The following is a 14,804-nucleotide window of genomic DNA, read 5'->3' as shown; positions in this document are numbered from 1 at the left end:
GATGGAAGAAGTAAGTACACTGTTTATTACTTCAAAAGTAATTCCCATAACTGTTAATACATTTATTCCGCTGGCAGACAAGCCGGTCAGTGCCTTCATGGAGAAATGTTCGCAGTTGCCTGCGGAACTTGACTGTGTCCAGGATTGCAGCTCTTTATCCGAAGCAAATCGATGGCTGCGAATGCGTTTCTTCAGGGCTCCAAAAATATAGAATTAGCACGGGGAGAGATCGGGACTGTACGGAGGATGTGAGAGGGCTTCCCATCGAAACAACAGGGACACCAGCTCCGGGAAAACCATGATGACCTTTCTCTTTAACTCCAAGGACCCGTCGTAATTAATGCATAGCAGCATGTGGCCACTTTGCAAGAACGGAAGCGCGCCATCAAATCCAGACAGATTAGAATGCTGACAGACGGCTTCATTCTGTTGCAGGATAATGCCCGCCCACATGTTTCCCAGGTCGTTTCGACTACGCTGCAGAAGTTTCGCTTGGGAGCACTCGCGCATCCTCTGTACAGCTCCACCATCTCTCCACGCGAATTCCGTCTTTTTGGAGCCCTGAAGAAAGACATTCGTGGCCGTCGATTTGCTTCGGGCAAAGAAATGAACACTTGGGTACAAGCATGGTGCTGTAGGCAAATCAAAACTTTTTCCATAAAGGTATTGACCAGCTTGTGCCACAGGGGGGTAAATGTGCGTTTTTTTTTCGGAATAATAAACACATTACTTACTTTTTTCCCATGTGTCTCGGTTTCATTTTATTGCCACCAACACTTAGAAAGGTCACTGGACCTCGAAATAGTTTTTTAGGGAAGATGTATTTTGTTATACGAAAATCAATGCATTTTACAAGCCTAAATGAACTTCTGCAACATTTCTCCCACCTTGTGTAGGAGGGTTATTCAGAAACTAAGGAACGTTCGGTTGCGAAATGGAAAATACAGTGAAAATCTGATGAAGCTTTGAACAGATGCGTTGGCCACTGTGTCTATGGTACGCCCGTCGATCACATCATATCGCTCTTTTCAGTTCTGTGAGCTCACAGTGAGAACGTAGAGATGGGTAGAAATTAGCGTCTCCCGCCAAGTATGAGAGCCTGGTGAAAGATTTCGACTGAAGCTATGCACTACACATAACATAACTGTCATGCGGTTCTTTCTACACGACAATTCTCGGCCGCACTCTGCAGGGGCAATGAAGATTTTCCTGCAGCATTTCCGACGAGAAGTGTTTGATCACGGCCCGTAATTGGCTACCCCTGAGGTTCATCTCTGCTCAAATGAACGGCTGGCTTTGAAGAAAACGTTTTAACACAGACAATGAGCTGCAGTGCAGAGTAAAAAATTGTTGCAAAGCACTGGCGTCTGTTTTTTATAACGAGGAAATTGAAAAGTTGATACAACGTTACGACAGATGTCTAAGTCTGAATGGCGACTGTGTAGAGAAGTAGCTGAAAGGTGTAGCTAACCGTTATAAATAAAACAGCTTTGATTTTCATTGTGGTTTCCATTTCGCGACCTATCGTTCTTTTCTTTTCGAATAGTCCTCGTATTTCGGCTAGTTTCAAGTACTGGGAGACGCGACAGCCGCCTCGACCTTCCACCACTGCCTAGTAAGTACTGAAGAGTAAGCTGAGCGCAGCACCGATATGCAGTGCAGTTGATATTTCATTTTTCCAGAAACTGACTGTCTTGCAGTTAGCCGGCCGGTGTGGTCGTGCGGTTAAAGGCGCTTCAGTCTGGAACCGCGTGACCGCTACGGTCGCAGGTTCGAATCCTGCCTCGGGCATGGATGTGTGTGATGTCCTTAGGTTAGTTAGGTTTAAGTAGTTCTAAGTTCTAGGGGACTGATGACCACAGATGTTAAGTCCCATAGTGCTCAGAGCCATTTGAACCATTTTTTTTCTTGCAGTTACCCAAGGATTTCCAGAAGATAGGAGGCGAACGAGTATGTCGTCATTAGCTCTTTTTCCTATATTCGTATTATCTTAATGCAGTGTATTGTTCAGTAAAGTGGGTCATCCATGGTTGTTATTCTAAATTTCGTGATATCTATGTACAGATATTACTGTTTGAAGTTCTCACATTGCTCTTAACAAAGGAGGCAAAGAAAATGCCATAGGATTTATCGCCGTATAAACAGCGTTAAATTGTGCAAAATGAAAGAAAATCTAAGGGGAACAGGTACAAGATTAAGGAAAAGATGGATAATATACAATATGTGCAAGAACCAAAGGGTACTACAGGAATAGAAAACAAAGAGAAAAGTATTCGAGTTAAAGATGGGCGTACAGCGTACTGGTGGTATTTCTCCCCTACTGTTCAACTTGCACACTGAAAAGGCGATAAGAGAATTTAAAAAAGGTCCTTGTTGGGAATAAAATTCAGGGTGACAGGGTATTAGTGATAAAATTCGCTGATGACCTTGCACTGTCAGTGTAAATGAAGAGGTATTTGATGCGTTTAAGGTAATGGCCACCTTAACAAGCACAGTACCCAGACCGAGGGTAAACCAAGTCAAAACAAAAGTAATTACGAGTAGCAGAAATGAGATTAGTGACAAACTTAACATCAAAATTGTGGACCATGAAGTAGATGAAGAGAAGGAGTCCTAATATCTTGCACTCAAAATGACGAATGGCAGACGAAGTAAGGAGGGTATAAGAAACTGACAATCACAGGCAAAATGGGCATTCCTCGCTAAAAATTATCCTCTAGTATAAGCCTAAATTTGAAGGAGAACTTTCACAGAATGTACGTTTGGAGCTCAACATTCTCTGGAAGGGGATGACGGACTGTTTGGGTGGAATCGCTTGAGGCGCAGTGTTACAGAAGGACGCTAAAAATTAAATGGACTGATAAGACAAGAAATGAGAAGAATCTCCACTGAACTGGCAACGAAAGAAATACGCGGAGACCACTGATCAGAATGTCAGACAGGAGGACAAGGCGTATGCTATGACAGCAGAGAGTAAGTTCCGTGGTACTTAAGCGAGCTATAGAAGGCAAAAATAGTAGGGGAAATCAGAGACCGTAATATATGCAATAAATAATTGACGAACTTGGCTGTAAGAGCTACTCTGAATTGAGGAGTTTGGCACATGAGAGGAAGTCATGGTTGGTTACATGAAACCAGTCAGAAGATCGATGACCTAAAGAGACACACTGTCTTCTAATGGAAACCACTTGCAATAGTGTACAAACATCCATTAATTTTATCAGTTAAATTGAATGTCTTGAGCCTTGAAAGAGGTTATAACATGATCATTAACAATAATGGAACAAGGATGATGGAATACAGTCGAATTAAATGAGACGCTACTGAAAGAATTCGATAAGAAAATGAGACACTGAAAATAGAAAATGAGGTTTGCTATTTTCGGCAGTAAAATATCTGACTGTGGTACAAATACGAGGGTAGACTGAAAAGTAATGCCTCCACCTTCGTAACTCTTCAACAGTTGGCAGCATTGGTATGCAGCAAGTACTGGCTTGTGACGTAGCCTCCTCTCTACAGCTCCAGTTGCCGGGAAGCCTTAGCATTGAACGGTTGTGTTGTTACAGTGTAATGTATGGAACCCTGCTCAGACGTTCGGTCAGTGCGATTTAAGCAACGTGCAGTCATTGAATTCTTGACAGCAGAAGATGTCACTCTAAAGGAGATTCATCAGAGAATGAAAGCAGTTTATGGTGACTGTGCTGATGTGAGTACTGTGTGTCGTTGGGTGAGTAAGTTTAACGATGTTTAGGCGGGAACATCTGACCTGCGTGACATACAAAGAGTTGGACGTCCTGTGACAGTAACCACCGAATTTCACAAGCAAAATGTTGACAGATTGATTCAGGACGATCGTCGTATCACTCAGATAGAAATTGCAAACACAATCGGGATTTCACAAGAACGTGTGAGTCACATTATTGCTTTGCTTGGCTATCGGAAGTTCTGTGCACGATGGGTACCCCGGATACTGACTCCTGAAATGAAAGCGCACAGACTCGAAATTTGCCAGGAGCTCCACTCGCGTTACGAGAATGAAGTTGTGACAGGAGACGAAACGTTGGTACGCCATTACGACCCGGAGAGGAAACGTCAGTCAATGGAATATCGACATAAAGACTCGCCCCAGAAAGAGAAATTCAAGACGCAGCCCTCAGCTGGAAAAATTATGGCCACAGTGTTCTGGGACGCAGATGGTGTTATCCATGTTGATTTCCTGGTTCGTGGAACAACAATAAATTCAGAGCGTTACATCACAAAGCAGCAAACTCTGAAACGACGACTAACAAGCATCCGAAAGGAAAAGGGAAATGTTTTCCTGCAGCATGAGAATGCCAAACCACACTTTTCAAGTGCCACGACAGCAGAACTTCAGAGACTGAAACTCACCACTGTACGGCATCCTCCATACAGTCCAGATTTAGCACCGTCTGACTTCCATCTGTTCCTGATAATGAAAGACGATCTGCGGGGACATCATTACGCTTCTGATGAAGACGCTGAGAGGACTGTGAGACAGTGGTTGCGGAAACAGGGTGTTGACTTCATCCATGACGGCTTCAGAAAACTTGTTCATCGTTGGCAGAAATGTATCCAATTGGCTGGTGATTCTGTGGAAAAGTGAATATTGGTAATTAAAGATCACATTCTAAGGATTATTTCTGCGTCTGATTTATTAAAATATTCCCATCCAAACCCAATTAACGGAGGTGGAGGCATTACTTTTTATTCAACCCTCGTACATAGAATCAAAATGCACATCTCAAGATGTTTTTCTGAAAATAAGAAATAAATTAACATCTTGTGTAAAATTTAGTGTTAGGGTGTACTTTCTGAAAGTACTTGCCCGGAGTGTAGCATTATTTGAAAGTGAAATATGAACGATGAAGAGCACAGATAAGAAGAGAATTGAAGCTTCGAAGTGAAGAGTTACAGAGGAGGACTAAAGATTAGGTGCTTAGATCGTATAACTAATGAGGAAACAATGTAATTGGGGAGAAAATAAATTTATGGCACATCTTGATGGAAAGAAGATATCCGTTCACCTCTCACTCTGTAGCTACATCTACATCTACATGGATACTCTGCAAATCGCACTTAAGTGCCTGGCAGAGCGTACATCGAACCACCTTCACACTAATTCTCTATTATTCCACTTCCGAAAGAAACGAACATCTATACCTTTCTTTGCGAGCTCTATTTCCTTACTGTATTGTGATGATCGTTCCTCCCTTTGTAGGTCGGCGTCAACAAAGTATTTTCACATTCGAAGGAGAAAGTTGCTGATTCAAATTTCCCGAGAAGATCCCCTCGCAACGAGAAACGTCTTTGTTTTAAAGACGTCCAGCCCAAATCCTGTATCATGTCCGTGACACTCTCTCCTCAATATCGCGATAATACGACACGTGCTCCTCTTCTTTGAACTTTCTTGATGTACTCCGTTTATCCCGTCTGGTAACGATCCCACACCACGCAACAGTCCTCCAAAAGGCGACAGACAAGCAGTTTTTTAGTAGATCTATTACATCTTCTAAGTGTTCTGCCAAAAAAATCAGTCATTGATTCGCCTTCCCCGCAACATTTTCTATGTGTTCTTCCCAGCTGAAGTTGATCGTAATTGTCGTTCTTATGTATTTAATTGACTTTACGCCTTTATATTTGATTGATGTATCGTGCAAATGATGTTCAACGGATTCCTCTAAGCGCTCATGTGGATTACCTCTCGCGTTTCATTATTTGTAGTCAATTGCAAATTTTCGCACCTTACGGATATCATTTCTAAACCGTTTTGCAATTTGTTTTGATCTTATGACAACTTTACTAGATGATAAACGACAGCAACATCTGCAAACAACCTAAGATGGCTGCTTAGATTGTCTTCTAAATCTTTTATGTAGATGAGGAACAGCGGAGGTCCTACAACATTACCGTGTGGAACGCCAGAAACCACTTCTCTATTAATCGATGATTTTCCGTCATTTACTACGAACTGTTGCCTCTCTGACAGGAAGTCACCAAGCCAATCACATAATTGGGACATATTCCATAAGCACGTAATTTGATTACGAGTCGCTTGCGAGGTACGGTGTCAAAAGCATTCTGGAAATCTAGAAATTTGGAATCAATTTGAAATCCCTTGTCAATACCATTCTACATTCCATGAGTAAAGAGCTAGTTGTGTTTCACGAAAACGATGTTTTCTAAATCCGTGTTGACTGTGTGTCAATAGACCGTTGTCTTCGAAGTAATTCAAAATGTTCGAACGCAATATATGTTCCAAAATCGAGCTCCATATCGACGTCAATGGGTTGGTTCTGGAATTTGGTGTATTACTCCTAATGCCTTTCTTGAATACCGGTGTGACCTGTGCAACTTTCCAATCTTTGGGTACGGATCTTTCGTCGAGCGAGCGGTTGTATATGATTGTTAATTATGGGGTTATTGCATCAGCATACTCTGAAAGGAACCTAATTGATATATAGTCTGGAGCGGAAGACTTACTTTAATTAAGTGGTTTAAGTTGCTTCACTAATCCGAGGATATCTGCTTCTAAGTTACTCATGTTGGCAGCTATTCTTGATTTAAATTCCTGAGCTATCAAGGAATATTAAATTGGTAGTGCAGAGAAATGTAGAGGGAGATCACGGCTTGAATACAAGGTCATGTTCAAGTGGATGCAGGCTACAGTGGTTGAGCACGGATGATGAAACTGGCACAGGACAGGTTGCAATCTGCCTCGTTTTCTTAGATATAGTACAAGAACGGTCGGTTCACTCTACCTTGTGGAGTTTGGACACATGTACGACCTTGACTAATGCTTGTTCGTTATTTGACGCAGTGGTGCGTTTCTGACCTCCTTATTTGTGCTCTGCAGCTATATTAATTAAAATTCAACAGGTTACACAAGTGATCCTGCAGTTGAAATCCTAAGTCTGGCAGGTTTGCCAATTAAGCATAAATAAAAGTGATTAATGATAAATACTTGCGATAAAGCCAATAGGTCCAATAATGGTACACAACACCTTTGCTTCAAATTTTGGTGAATTGATTGTCTATTCATTAACGAAAAACTCAATAAATAGGATGGAGGCTTTGCAAAAAGCACGCGAGTATAACGTCAAATAGTCTGGTGATAATAACGTACGTGAAGTGAAGCTTGCAATATGCAATTCTGGAGCAGGCAGATGTCCACATTTCAAAGGCACGTAACATTAACTCCCGTAGCGCATTAATTATTGATATACCAATAGCTAAACGTACAATTAAATTTCTGTAGCTCGGTAAAAAATATATATATATATAAATTTTCTCGAAGCATTCAGAAAGTTAGGCTTTATCGTCCAGATAAGGAAAAACATCCATCTTTTGCAACTAAATATTTAGTATGCTTGTACCAAACATGTTTCGCCTTTTCATGGCAAGCATTTTCAGCGGTAGTTACTTACATGTTCTTTTGATGTATCAGGGTGTTCTTCTGTCTGTGCTGGATGCAAGTAGAACCGCATCCAATTGATAGGTCGCTTTATAACATTTCACTGTCATAAACTATGATGTAGCACACTGTAGGTATTGTACTGTAAAATGTTTAAACGTGACCTATTAATTAAAGGAAGCCGGTACTATGCACACATGGATGCATCAAAAGGACATAGGAATGAATATCACTGACAATGTCTACTAGGAATAGGCGAACAGATTTCTACATACATTCAGGTGCAAAAGATGGATTTGTTCTTATCTAGACGATGAAGCAGAATTGAAGCAGTAACCGAGGAAAAAGTTCGACGGTATTAATAGTACCAGTAGTAAAGCAGTCACAGAAATAACTCTAGGTCCTGAAATGTTTACAGTCTGACACTAATAAAAGTTAGGGTTCCAGCTGATTGCCAGATTGCAAGTTTAAAGCCTTAGTAACTCTACTCAGTCCCCAAAATATCGAGTTGACTGCTTGCTGTCCAGTTTCTATCAATAACCTACCTCACATCAACGCGAACAACCACACGCAATAGTTACCGTCGCGGCATCTCGGAACTGCGTGCTCTTATCGAGTTTGCGTGTAATCTTTGGCACCCTCGTGATCACGCCAAACCAAAATAGTTGTTAAAAGATGGCCAACCATTTAAATTAAAAGTAATTGAACATAATAAATATGAATATACGTTGAGAGCAGCTGTTCTTTTTGTCTGGCTTTTTGCGAACTCACAGGGTAAAGTATATTGAAATTTTGTTTCTGCATGGGTTCACAGCCTCTAAACATTTTACAAATGGAAACACCGTCCGTTCTAGGCTGTGTATTAACGTTCTTCATTTAACTTGTGCGATAAGCTAATTTCGACTTCCCATCGTTTTCAAGCAGGTGCGCGACATCAACCTATGAACATCACGTTTTGCGTTGTGTAGGTATCGGATTCATGTTACACGCCATAATCCACGGGTACATGTGGATGAAGTCCGTACAGTAACGGTACACCATTATGCACTTTTAGTTGTAGTTACTATTATGTCCATATATATTTATGGATTATGGCGTGTAAGATGAATCCGATACTTACATAATGTAAAACGTGATGTACGTAAGTTAACGTCATGTATATGTTTGGAAAAAAATGTTTTAATATGTGTGAAATCTTATGGGACTTAACCTCTAAGGTCATCAGTCCCTAAGATTACACACTACGTAGCCTAAATTATCCAAAGGACAAACGCACACACTCACGCCAGAGGAAGGACTCGAACTTCCGCCGGGACCAGCCGCACAGTCCACGACGGCAGCGCCTGAGACCGTTCGGATATGTTTGGAAACGACACAAAGTCGAAATCAGCTAATAGCAAAACTAAATAAGGAACATTAATACACAGCCAACAATGGGCTATGTTTTCATTTGTAAGTATGTTGATCTACTTACAAGCAATGTAATTACATCACGCGCGTAAAGGCGCTTGAAACTAGTTACAAAGAGAATACGTTTAACGGCACAAATGCAAACTGACATAGTATATTCATAAGAAGCGTATTTTCGAGCTCTTTTCAATGGTGTATTGTGAAACGCGTAAGTAGCACCAGTTTTAATTTACTTGCATCTTCCGTAATAGATCAATATGTAACTAACTAACTAATAAAACAATGGAAAATTCAGGACGGAATAATAACAGTATTATAAAAATTATAAGTTGCTATTCACCATATCTTTCCTTATCATGAACCATGGACCTTGCCGTTGGTGTGGAGGCTTGCGTGCCTCAGCTATACAGATAGCCGTACCATATGTGCAACCACAACGGAGGGGTATCTGTTCAGAGGCCACACAAACGTGTGGTTCCTGAAGAGAGGCATCGCCTTTTCAGTAGTTGCAGGGGCAACAGTCTGGATGATTGACTGATCTGGCCTTGTAACACTAACCAAAATGGCCTTGCTGTGCTGGTACTGCGAACGGCTGAAAGCAAGGGGAAACTACAGCCGTAATTTTTCCCGAGGGCATGCAGCTCTACTGTATGGTTAAATGATGATGGCGTCCTCTTGGGTAAAATATTACGGAGGTAAAATAGTCCCCCATTCGGATCTCCGGGCGGGGACTACTCAAGAGGACGTCATTACCAGGAAAAAGAAAACTGGCGTTCTACAGATCGGAGCGTGGAATGTCAGATCCCTTAATCGGGCAGGTAGGTTAGAAAATTTAAAAAGGGAAATGGATAGGTTAAAGTTAGATATCGTTTGAATTAGTGAAGTTCGGTGGCAGGAGGAACAAGACTTTTGGTCTGATGAATACAGGGTTATAAATACAAAATCAAATAGGGGTAATGCAGGAGTAGGTTTAATAACGAATAAAAAAATTAGGAGTGCGGGTAAGCTACTACAAACAGCATAGTGAACGCATTATTGTGGCCAAGATAGACACGAAGCCCACGCCTACTACAGTAGTACAAGTTTATATGCCAACTAGCTCTGCAGATGATGAAGAAATTGATGAAATGTATGATGAGATAAAAGAAATTATTCATGTAGTGAAGGGAGACGAATATTTAATACTCATGGGTGACTGGAATTCGAAAGTAGGGAAAGTGAGAGAAGGAAACATAGTAGGTGAATATGGATCGGGGCTAAAAGATGAAAGAGGAGCCGCCTGGTAGAGTTTTACACAAAGCATAACTTAATCATAGCTAACACTTGGTTCAAGAATCATAAAGGAAGATTGTATACATGGAAGAATCCTGGAGATACTAGAAGGTATCAGATAGATTATATAATGGTAAGACAGAAATGTTGGAACCAAGTTTTAAATTGTAAGACATTTCCAAGGGCAGATGTGGACCCTGACCACAGTCTATTGGTTATGAACTGTGGATTAAAACTGAAGAAACTGCAAAAAGGTGGGAATTTAAGGAGATGGGACCTGGATAAATTGAAAGAACCAGAGGCTGTACAGAGTTTCAGGGAGAGCATAAGGGAACAATTGACAAGAATGGGGGAAAGAAATACAGTAGAAGAAGAATGGGTAGCTTTCAGGGATGAAGTTGTGAAGGCAGCAGAGGATCAAGTAGGTAAAAAGACGAGGGCTAGTAGAAATCCTTGGGTAACAGAATAAATATTGAATTTAATTGATGAAAGGAGAAAATATAAAAATGCAGTAAATGAAGCAGGCAAAAAGGAATACAAACGTTTCAAAAATGATATCGACAGGAAGTGCAAAATGGCTAAGCAGGAATGGCTAGAGGACAAATGTAAGGAAGTAGAGGCTAGGGGTAACACAGATACTACCTACAGGAAAATTAAAAAGACCTTTGGAGAGCCGGCCGAAGTGACCGTGCGGTTAAAGGCGCTGCAGTCTGGAACCACAAGACCGCTACGGTCGCAGGTTCGAATCCTGCCTCGGGTATGGATGTTTGTGATGTCCTTAGGCTAGTTAGGTTTAACTAGTTCTAAGTTCTAGGGGACTAATGACCTCAGCAGTTGAGTCCCATAGTGCTCAGAGCCATTTGAACCAATTTGAACCTTTGGAGAAAAGAGATCTACTTGTACGAATATCAAGAGCTCAGATGGAAACACAGTTCTAAGCAAAGAAGGGAAAGCAGAAAGGTGGAAGGAGTATATAGAGGGTCTATATAATGGCGATGTACTTGAGGACAATATTATGGAAATGGAAGAGGATGTAGATGAAGATGAAATGGGAGATATGACACTGCGTGAAGAGTTTGACAGAGCACTGAAAGCCCTGAGTCGAAACAACGCCCCGGGAGTAGACAACATGCCATTAGAACTACTGGTGGCCTTGGGAGAGCCAGTCCTGACAAAACTCTACCATCTGGTGAGTAAGATGTATGAGACAGGCCAAATACCCTCGGACATCAAGAAGAATATAATAATTCCAATCCCAAAGAAAACAGGTGTTGACAGATGTGAAAATTACCGAACTATCAGTTTAAAAAGTCACAGCTGCAAAATACTAACACGAATTCTTTACAGACGAATGGAAAAACTAGTACAAGCCGACCTCGGGGAAGATCAGTTTGGATTCTGTTGAAATGGTGGAACACCTGAGGCAATACTGACCCTACGACCTATCTTAGAAAATAGATTAAGGAAAGGCAGACCTATGTTTCTAGCATTTGTAGACTTAGAGAAAGCTTTTGACAATGTTGACTGGAATACTCTCTTTCAAATTCTAAGGGTGGCAGGGATAAAATACAGGGAACGAAAGGCTATTTACAATTGTACAGAAACCAGATGGAGGGGCATGAAAGGAAAGTAGTGGTTGGGAAGGGAGTGAGACAGGGTTGTAGCGTCTCCCGATGTTATTCAATCTGTATATTGAGCAAGCAGTAAAGGAAACTAAAGAAAAATTCGGAGTAGGTATTAAAATCCATGGAGAAGAAATAAAAGCTTTGAGGTTCGCCGATGACATTGTAATTCTATTAGAGACAGCAAAGGACTTGGAAGAGCAGTTGAACGGAATGGACAGTGTCTTGAAAGGAGGACATAAGATGAACACCAACAAAAGCAAAATGAGGATTATGGAAAGTAGTCGAATTAAGTCGGGTGATGCTGAGGGAATTAGATTAGGAAATTAGACACTTAAAGTAGTAAGCGAGTTTTGTTATTTGGGGAGCAAAATAACTGATGATGGTTGAAGTAGAGAAGATGTAAAATGTAGACTGGCAATGGCAAGGAATGCGTTTCTGAAGAAGCGAAATTTGTTAACATCGAGTATAGATTTAAGTGTCAGGAAGTCGTTTCTGAAAGTATTTGTACGGAGTGTAGCCATGTATGGAAGTGAAACATAGACGATAAATCGTTTGGACAAGAAGAGAATAGAAGCTTTCGAAATGTGGTGCTGCAGAAGAATGCTGAAGATTAGATGGGTGGATCACCTAACTAATGAGGAGGTATTGAATAGAATTGGGGAGAAGAGGAGTTTGTGGCACAACTTGACAAAAAGAAGGGACCGGTTAGTAGGACATGTTCTGAGGCGTCAAGAGATCACAAATTTAGCATTGGAGGACAGCGTGGAGGGTCGAAAGCGTAGAGGGAGACCAAGAGATGAATACACGAAGCAGATTCAGAAGGATGTAGTTTGCAGTAAGTACTGGGAGATGAAGAAGCTTGCACAGGATAGGGTTGCATGGAGAGCTGCATCAAACCAGTCTCAGGCCTGAAGACCACAACAACAAGAACAACAACAAGATTCACCATATAGCGGAGGTGTTGAGTCACTTATAGGCACAACAAAACGACGATCAAACAAGCTAGCTTTCGGGCAGAAAGTCCTTCAACGGAATTACACATCACAGACACACACACAGACGCACACACACACACACACACACACACACACAATCACGCCAATGCAACTCACACACACATGACCACAACCTCTGGATGCTGAGGCCTCGGCAGCCAAAGACTGTGGTCATGTGCGTGTGAGTTATGTTTTCGTGAGTGTGTATTTTATCTAATTCCGATGAAAGCCTTTCTGGCCGAAAGCTAATTTGTTTGGTCGTCTTTTTGTTGTACATTTCAACATCTCCACTATATGGTGAGTAGCTATCTATCCTTTTCACTATTAACTAATAAATCAGACAAAGAACTTCACGTTAACATATTGGTAAATAAGATAAGCTTACGAACACAGCATACTGCATTCGTTATGAGATACGTGCGAAGGAAATGTCGTTCTGTCACATTTACGTAATTGGCCGCAATTACAAGTACAGTTAGGCTGTGTATTAGCTAACAAAGTGCGGCAAACGATGACTAGCTATTTCTCACAGCTATCGTCCCATACCTTGAATTGAAATTACAGCTCAGTGCCTTTACTAGTTATTAATTTTGAAATGGTTACCTAATAACGTTGTTATAATTGTGCCGATCTAAATTGTGTAATCTTGGTAACACACTTATCATTCTAGCAGAAATGCACACTTATCATTGTCGTGATCATCTTGAAGCGTTGGCATTTTTTGTAGGATGTTGCTATGATTTATTGCTTAATTTCTGAACTGTCAGCTGTGGCCATTCATCCTACACGTTGTGAAGTTCACCGCATTTGCCGCGTTCATTTAGAAGACAGCTACTCACAGCCGTCGAAGAGTACTCGTATCCATCGGGGTTGGTGACAGGGAAGATGTAGAAGTCGAACTGATCAATGATGCTTCTCACTCTGGCATCGGTCGAGCTGAGGATCTCGTTGATGAACCACGTCACGCTGGCCGTGCTGATCCACTCCCTCGCGTGTATGGCTGAGCACGATAAAAAGGCTTTCAATAATACTGTAATGAAATTGTTATAGGAATAGCAAATTTGTACACGGGGTGTATAAAAAATCACCGTCAACCTTCAGCATGTGTTGCTGAACGCAAACTGGTCATTCTTCAAGTGAGGACAATACATTAGACACAAGTGTAAAGAGAACGACCTTTCTCCGTCTGCGGACTGCTCAGTACGTAGGGCAGCAAACTGATCATTTTTCCAAGGCAGAGTCATTGCCCGGAAATTCTCAGGAATGTTATTTATTAGGTGCAATACTAGCGTCTGCTTACATTGATTGCCAATGTGTTCCATAACGAATCAGGATATCACACATAAACCGAAGAAGTTTTGATTCCACAGCTCTCATGCGTCATAGTGTGCCGAAACTATGCATTTCTGGGTGACGCTTCTCATTTTATAAATAACAAATTTGTGGCCTCTCAGATTATAGTGTTTCGATGACACATCCAGTACATAGCGTAAGGCGTCCAACTTAACCACTTCAAATAAATTTTGTCTCTTAAAATACATCTGTAATTTCTTTCACATCGTTAACGACCAGAGACTCTTACAACAAAGGCTAATGCAACTTCACTAACAACAGAGATACAGACATCAACTTTCTTTAACACACCATGATAATTTTGCCATAAAACACCAGATCTGTGTGAAACAAATTCTGTGATATAACACTTCTCTAAATCCGAAAGGAAATTGTGGATGTAACATACCGAATTCTGGAATGCTGCGCTCATTTTGGAGCCGTATGAATAGAGGATTACGACTCTCTACATAGAAATTTGTGACGCGACGTCATGCTTGAGCGCTAGGCTTTACAACAGTTCCATTACTCTTGAGTCAACTCTTCCAGAGGGCAACACACAAGCGATGAAGTATCTCTTGGCTACACTACAGTGAAGTGACAAAGATCATGAGATACCTCCTAACATCGTCTCGGACCGGTTTTTGTCTGTCGTGACTCGACGTAACCTGACGTAACAGGTCATTGGATGTCCGCTGCAGAAATAGTGAGCCATGCTGCCTCTGTAGCCGTCCATAA

At 41.3% G+C, this 14,804-nt stretch overlaps 1 protein-coding gene across 1 annotated transcript in view; it reads right to left on the bottom strand.

Moving 5' to 3' along the window:
- The window catches only part of LOC126474500 (zinc carboxypeptidase-like), a 146,893-nt gene that overhangs the window by 97,516 nt on the left and 34,573 nt on the right, over positions 1 to 14,804 (bottom strand). Inside the window, exon 3 of the mRNA XM_050101970.1 lies at positions 13,574 to 13,734. Within this exon, the coding sequence (XP_049957927.1) occupies positions 13,574 to 13,734 (161 nt within the window). The remainder of the gene's footprint in view (positions 1 to 13,573; positions 13,735 to 14,804) is intronic.

The sequence above is a fragment of the Schistocerca serialis genome, chromosome 4, assembly GCF_023864345.2.
Source record: "Schistocerca serialis cubense isolate TAMUIC-IGC-003099 chromosome 4, iqSchSeri2.2, whole genome shotgun sequence".
Lineage (NCBI taxonomy): Eukaryota > Metazoa > Arthropoda > Insecta > Orthoptera > Acrididae > Schistocerca > Schistocerca serialis.
This window is presented reverse-complemented; position numbering and strand designations above follow the sequence as displayed.